The sequence below is a fragment of the Haemorhous mexicanus genome, chromosome 6, assembly GCF_027477595.1.
Source record: "Haemorhous mexicanus isolate bHaeMex1 chromosome 6, bHaeMex1.pri, whole genome shotgun sequence".
Taxonomy (NCBI): domain Eukaryota; kingdom Metazoa; phylum Chordata; class Aves; order Passeriformes; family Fringillidae; genus Haemorhous; species Haemorhous mexicanus.
In genome coordinates, this window is record NC_082346.1 from 11,139,663 (window position 1) to 11,147,407 (window position 7,745).

Consider the following 7,745-nt stretch of genomic DNA (forward strand, 5'->3'; position numbering starts at 1 on the left):
GCCCAGCGTCCATCCATGGAGGTGACCACCGTGTCCCCACCTCCCACCTCACCCTCTGAAGGAGGTGATCTCTGTGAGACAGATGTCACCACCGTGGCCATACACAGTGTGACACTGCTCATCGGCCTCTGTGGGCTGGCCGGGAACGGGGCTGTCATCGGCCTCCTCAGCCGGGAAAATTATAACTCTGGCATCTTTAAGCTGGCTGTCATTGACTTCCTCTTCCTTCTCCTCACAGTCCCCACTGCCTTCCTCTTCCTGGTGGAGGACATGTCCTGCTCTCCTATCTTGCCCCTGCTGTACCTGAGTTTCCTTTTCCATCTCTCAGTGGTCTCCTACTCCTGGCTGCTGTTCCGGCTGATGCCCGGCAGCCCTCTGCTGTATATGTACAAGATCTGCTTCCACAGGGACCTAAGTCTGCGCCTGAGGTGGGTGGTGGACAGTGTCCAATACTGGGCCTTCTTTGCTCTCTTCACTGTCATTCCTGCCGTGACACTGCTATGCCCATCAAACGAGCAGGAGCACTGCCGGGCAGCTCTCATCTCCATGTACACCATCATTCTGCTCCTCTTTGCTGCACCCCTGCTCATTTCCAGTGCAATCAATTTCATTAAGGCCAAGTGGGGCTCCCAGCAGCAGCAACCCAAGAGGCGCGACATCGTTATCGTCCTCATTGTGCTCTTTGCTCTCCTGCTCACCATCTGCCATTTCCTGCAGCAGCTCGGTTCCATCACTGTGTCCTCACAGGCTTTTTTTCTGCTCACCTGCACCCACAGCACCATCAAACCCTTAATGTACATCTTGGTGGGGAGCTGGAGGACAGACTGCTTCATGGCGATCTCCTGGGAGCACTGTACAGGGTCTCTAAGGGAATCTCTCCAGAGGGTCTTTGATGAGTAGAAAGAACAAACTGCCTGCAGAAATTATGCCCATACTGACACAGGAGCTCTGAGCCGCTCGATCCCTTCCACTGCTCTGCTGAAGGATCTTGGCATAAAGCCTGAAGGTTTCCTTGAGTGAACTGATAAATCAATATCCACAGGATCACCCTCCCCGGCGTGCTGTATTTCTGCAGGAGAAGGGACCAGAGGCATTGCCTTGGGTGATTTTTCTGAGATGCTCTGCAGGGAGCAAATTAGGGCATGGCTTTCTTCCCCTCTCCTGGATCCACATAGCTCCAAGCAGTGCGGCTGGGCTCAGTGCTGTTCCCCAGCTCTATTCCCCACGGAATGACCCTCATGGCCTCGACCCCAGGACATGAACTCCATCTCCTTGGGCTCAGCAGATGAGTTTCATGGTGTTTTCAGGGAGCTCTTGCCTGCACTGTAACACATTTAATCCCTGGGGACACACCCAGCACTGGGTGGCAGTGATTTCCCAAATCCCTGTGGGGCTGATGCCTCTGGATGGCAGGAGAGGGGTTGGGATCACATGGAGCATCCTTCCCCTTCTGTCTTGTTTTTTTTTTTCAATTATTTTTTAAGCTATGGAGTTTTTCTAATATGAGTAGTGTGTTCACCTTGAGAGTTATAATGCTGATCTCTGACCACTGTGGGCAGTTCAAGCCCGAAGCGCTGCACAAGCTCCGGGAAGGCGGGACGGAGGTGAAGCTATGTTGGAAAAGTGGAATGTGTCTGAAAGCGGGGATGGATTACAAAGAGGGTAGAAAGCCGGTTTCTGTTTTGGGTGGTGTGCCTCTGGCTGTGCCTCTGGCTGCGAGTAAGCACCGAGCACTGTTCCTTTTACCTTATTTTGTCCTTTACTGTAGTTCAATAAACTTCTAAAAATTTTAAGTGAGGCGTCATTTCTCACAACAAAGAAAAAGACCACTTGATTCATATGGAAAATGAAAAAAATCAAGATCAATATCTCAGAGGCTGTGGAACTCTGAGCAAGACAAAGCTGTAAAACCACTGTGACCCAGGCACCGAGCCTTACGAAACAACAGCAGGTCATGGCATAGAGAGTAGCGAGAGGGATCGGAGTGAGGAGCTCCTGGTGACCTGGGCACTTTCTCCTTCATGTCCCTAACCTGGCAGGAGCCGCTTTAGGACATGGATCCCAAAGGAGCAAGAGGTACCAGGAAGCGCCGCTGATCTGCACAGACCCCTTTGCCTGCTGCTGCCCCACAGGGAACAGGTCAGTGGAATGTTTTCCTTCCTCCCTCCCCCACCTTCCTCTCCTGTAGCTGCTGCTCTGTTCCTGCCACCCTCTCCCAGTGACTGCAGTGCCCTCCCCAGCTCCCCCCTCCTCTGCCCTGTGCATCCCGTCTGTATCTTGACATTGACGAGGCTGAAATAAACATTCTAAAACAATGGGAAGTATTAGGAAGCAGGAATTCTTTACCTGCATAGAAGGGTCTCTCCCTGATCTGTGTGTGGTGAGACTTTACAACAGGGGTTTTATCCATCATAACCACACAGAGACATTAAAGTGTCTTTCTTATCTAATACATTAACATCACTTTCCTAGGACCCATTCCCAGGCATCCACCTCCTTCTCCAAGTCCTTTCCTGGCCCTAGAGGTTCATTCAGAGGGGTCTCTGATGTTCTATTCACTGAGTGCTGAGATATTAAAGGTGACCTTGCTTTGAACTTTTCCTTTGGCTGTGTGCTCTTGCTTCTTGTAACAGAATTTGCTACAAACCTCTCCAGGCCTCCAGATCTGTTTCTGCACTGGCTCCAGCCACGTTTATCATCCTGTGCTCTCCTGAGGAGCACATTGGAGCTCGGCTTTCCTCCTCCATCCTGGGTCCTGGAACCCTATGGCCAGGAGGAGCAGGGACACTGTTGGGGTCCCAGGTGGAGCAGGGGAAGATCCTGACTGTTCAGGGGTGGCACTGGGGTCCCCAGGGATCGTCTGGGCTGTTGCAGGCAGTTTTGAAGGGGTCAGGAGAGGGTTGGAGAGGGTCTGGAAGCCGGCAATCCCAAATCTCCCCACTGGAGGACACCAGAGCCTGACTGGTCATGCTCAGAGTGGAGGAACAGCTCCGTCTGGGAAAGATGTGGGCTGTGATAGGATGGGGTGAGGATGGAGAGCGGGGTGGGATACGGATGGGGTTGGGGATGGGGAGCAGGGATGAGGATAGCATCGGGATAGGAGAGAGGAAACAGCTCAACTGGGCTTCCTCAGCCCAGAGCATGTATTGGCAAAGATCTCAGAGCCCTTCCCGGAACAGGAGTTGTTTCAGAGAAGCATGCAGGTGCCTCAATAGCACTGCCAGCAATGGCAGTATTCCAGTGCCACCAGCACCACCAGCATCCCTCTGCTGCTGGAAGGACAATGACCCCTCAGGGAAGATGAAGGGGGAATGGTAGAAACCTGTCTAGAGAGGGAAGGCAATTGGAGAATGGGACACTCTACAGAGAAGGAGTGTTTCTCATGAGGAGAGAAAGACGAGCAAATCACAAAAAAATTCAGTTAGAGCTTCTGAGAAAAGCCACTTCCTCTACAGGAAAAAAAAAAAAAAGAAACAAGAAAACAACATCCAAGATAAATAACTCAGAGGAACTGAATTTCTGAAGCAGGTAAAATTACAATTTTTGACTTCCCCACTCCCCTTTGTCTCCACTGAGCCTTGGGGAGCAACATCAAGACAGAGCATGGATAGGAGCCAGAGGGATTGCAGTGGGGAGCTCCTGGTGACCTGGGCACTTTCTCCTTCATGTCACTGACCTGGCAGGAGCTGCTTTAGGACATGGATCCCAAAGGAGCAAGAGGTACCAGGAAGCGCCGCTGATCTGCAAAGACCCCTTTGCCTGCTGCTGCCCCACAGGGAACAGATCAGTGGAATGTTTTCCTTCCTCCCTACCCCACCTTCCTCTCCTCCAGCAGTTGCTCTGTTCCTGCCACCCTCTCCCAGTGACCGCAGTGCCCTCCCCAGCTCCCCCCTCCTCTGCCCTGTGCTTTCCTTTCACATTCCCGGTAGAACTGCCCAACCCTCCTACCTCTATCTCCCATCCCACAATTCTCACTGCCCTCCTCCCCTGCACATCTCACTCCTCCCCACTGAATCCTTCACACTGCAGGGAGCTGCTGAGGAGCCGCATGGTCCATCCCTGGATTCTCCAAGCACTGACTCCCCATCCACTCTGACCACAGCCAGGGGCCACATCCCACTGCCTGCCCAGCATCCATCCAATGTGGTGACCACTGTGTCCACTTCTCCTTCCTCACCACAGGGAATGAAGCCACAGGGGCTAGCTTCTTAGTTGGACAGCTGGTTCCCCGTAGGGTCAGAGTGCCCCAGGAAAGTAGTCTTAAGGCCGGATACCTCAGCCCTTCGGGGGCTGAGTGCCCTAGCCCAGACTACCACACAGCCGTGGCCTCTTAGCAAGCTCACTGATTGTCAGCTCTTAGTGATATCAGCTCTTTCATGATTTCAGCTCTTTAGCTTGCTAGAGGCTCTGGCTGGCCATGGCTTCTAGGAAAGCAGACAAGAGAGAGGAGAAGGCAGCTTCAGAGTGTTCCACGATGGTTTATTCTGAGAGTTTTGCGAAGGGTCCGAATGCAGCTCTTCTAACAAAATGGGCCAAGACAGCCCCTTTTATAGGGTTAGGGGGGCTTGAAAACTGACCAATTGTAAGGGTTAGGGAGACTAGCCTATGGGGTCACAGAAAGATAAGCAGGCCTGGAGGACCAGAGTGAGGACTTCTGGTTCAATTCCTATGACTCAGCAAATACCTATCTCTAAACATTCCTCCACGGAGCCGTAGCTGGCCCTGTGCCTGCTACAACTCCACTTTCTGTTTTTAGAAAAAATACATTCCCTATGGTTCTTTTAAAACAGTGAACAAGGCATGAGAACATAGCTAATACAATAACAACTACAAGGAGAATCCACAACATTCCCTTAACCAAGGATGCAATCCATCCTGTTAATCCCCACTGACCAAAAAGGTCATTAACCCAGTCTGGGGTTTTTTCTACTTTGAAGTCCTTCACGAGATCTTTCAGTTTCTGGATGTTCGCGTGGATGGATTCCGAGCGTGAAGAGAGATTGAAGCAGCACATCCCTTCAAAATCTTCACAACCGAGTCTGTGGGCAAGCAGCAGGAAGTTTGTCTTGTGGTTTCTTCTTCCTTTAAGAGATCGCTCAGGGCAGCAGATGTAGCATTAGCTTGTTTACTAAGCCAGCACCCAAGGTGATTTATTTCACCAAGGACTTTAGCTGCAGCAACCCAAGGTAGAAATAGGGAGACAGCAATCTTTTTGGGTTTGTTCCAATCGTATAATTTGGGATCGCAATTTTCATCAAATTCAGTGTAGGACCTTTTGTGGCGTTTTAATTCACTATCTTTTCTCCAATTATGTAACAGTGTGATGTTTGGAGTAAGAGTAGAAAGTCTTCCAAGTGTACAGGGACCTCCCTGGAGTCGGGAGGGGATCCCAGCCCAAACTCTGTCACCACAGATGAGAAATGTATCCTTGGGTAATACTTTAGGGTGGAGAGAGGACACAGATATCACACGAGCAGTGTAATTACACCAGTCGGGATAGTTATAGGCTTTATTAATGAGTGATATGTCTTTTCGATATGTGTTTTTTGTCTGATCAATTTCTGGCCAATTGTTTTTCAGGCATCTAAAGTAAAATTTGACACAGTATCGGCCTTGGAAGACCCCAACAGATCCAATGCTTGGGGTTCATCTAGAGCATTAGGCAGCATTTTTGTCCGCTCGTCCCAAGTATCTGCCAAATTGGGTCTCTTACCTGTGGTGCGGAGGAGCTCTGAGTTATAGACAGGCCAATCATCTGCTACAGAGGGAATCCCTACTAGACATGTGGAAAGTGGGTTATCAATGCTTCCCAAGGATAAACACAGATTATCCTGTTTTAATGTCTTTGCTAAGGTTACCCAAACATTATGGCTAGGCTGTGGACCAATCCGGCCGAAGGCACGCGGTACGGTGAAGCACATCCAGGCAGCAGTGAGGACAGCACCAAAAGAGATATTTTTCATCTTTGGACAGGAATAGGGCTTCTGATAGGGAATATAAGCAAAATTTGTTATCTTAATAGTGGGAGGGGAGGGCTAGCTCCTTTGCTCTTTTCTCTATTCCTTTCCCTCCTTCCCCCTTTTTTATTTTTTCTAAGCTAAAGAAGAGGGATAAGGTTAAGGAGTATTGAAAAAGTCAGGAAAAGGGGATAATAGGGTTTTTGAGGTATATAAGAGGTAACAACATATAGTTCAGAGTACACTTTTGTGTTCAGGCTATCTACAGTTTCAAACAGCAGAATGTTATTCAGCTTTCTTTTTTGTCTGCTCTCTCGTGATGGGATGGTCTGTTCTTCTGTTTGTGGGTATTCAGTGACGTCTTCATCTCCAGGCAGAACTGGTTTGGTTTTTTGGAGGATCTGTGTTTGTCTCAGGAGAATTCTTGTCATCTTTCGTTGTGCTTTCAGTGCCTAGGTACAGTTTTATATTTTTTCCTGGGTACCATCTTGGACCAGAGGGTAGTTGCACACACACATATCCTCGGCCCCAGGTAATTAGCTGGAAAGGTCCAGAGATTTGGTGTGTTTCAGGGTCTTTCACGAGCACAGGTGGTTTCTCAGTAAGCTTTGCTTGCATGGAATTAGCAAAATGGCGAAATACTGGCGGGTCAGGCTCTGATGCTGTACAGTTCAGGAAATTGATAACATAGAGAGCCTTGCAAAGTCTTTCCACTGGAGATTTGATACTCGTGTCTAAGTTCTGTTGATTGAGGACCCTTTTTACGGTGTGATGTGTCCTTTCCACGATGGATTGTCCTGTGGGGTTTACAGGTATGCCTGTCTTGTGTGCTATGCCCCAATCACTGAAAAAGTCCTTTAACTTGCGAGAAGTATAGGCAGGACCATTATCTGTTTTGATCTCCTTTGGTACCCCTAGGGTGGCAAAGGCAAGGAGAAAATGTTTTATTGTGTGCTGTGCAGTTTCTCCTAGATGCAATGATGCAAATACTGCTCCTGAAAACGTGTCGATCGATACATGCACGTATTTTGACCTTCCAAAAGGTGTGAAATGAGTCACATCTGTCTGCCACAACTGGCAGCTGTTCAGACCTCGGGGATTGACTCTCATCCCCATGGATGGTATCTGATAGCTTTGACAGTTCGGACATGTAGCAACAATAGCTTTTGCTTGATCTTTTGAAAATTTGAACATTCTGACAAGGACAGGTACATTTTGATGAAAAAACACATGTGACAACTTTGCCTGGGCAAAGATGTTAGGAACATTAGCAGTTTGTACTGCCATGGCTAATGCATCTGCTCTCCTGTTCCCATCTGCAATGAAACCTGGGAGGTCAGTGTGTGACCTCACATGCATTATATGGTAAGGTTGCTTTCTGTGGGAAATTAGGTATATTAATTTAGACATCAATTGGTACAACGTTGGATTGGAAACCTCTTTGAGAAGAGCATGTTCTGCTCTCATAGCTATACCTGCAACAGAGGCTGAATCTGTAACCAGATTAAAAGGTTCATCTTTGAATCTTTCAAAGGTTCTAACAACAGCTGCTAACTCCACAATTTGTGGAGATCCCTCCACTATTTGTATGTCCGATTCCCATTTTTGTGATTGAGGGTCCATCCATGTCATAACAGACTTGTGGGATGACCCTGAACCATCTGTAAAGATGGTTAGAGCTTTGAGAGGTTCCCTACTTTGAACTGATTTTGGGGTCAGATGAAAAGATTCATTAAAAAGTTTGTGGTTTAGGAACTGAACTGAAATTTGGCCTGTATAACTGTCTAG

The 7,745-nt window shown here is 48.6% G+C and overlaps 1 protein-coding gene across 1 annotated transcript; it reads left to right on the top strand.

The window, feature by feature from the left end:
* Positions 1-15: 15 nt before the first annotated feature.
* LOC132328290 (mas-related G-protein coupled receptor member H-like) lies at positions 16-1,793 on the top strand. Its single transcript, XM_059848133.1, has one exon. The coding sequence runs from the start codon at positions 16-18 to the stop codon at positions 898-900; it is 885 nt and encodes a 294-aa protein (XP_059704116.1). The 3' UTR covers positions 901-1,793.
* The last annotated feature ends 5,952 nt before the right edge of the window (positions 1,794-7,745 follow it).

What these genes read in the sequence shown, in the direction of transcription:
- LOC132328290 (XM_059848133.1), top strand. Translation starts at nt 16, where the DNA reads ATGGAGGTGACCACCGTGTCCCCACCTCCCACCTCACCCTCTGAAGGA.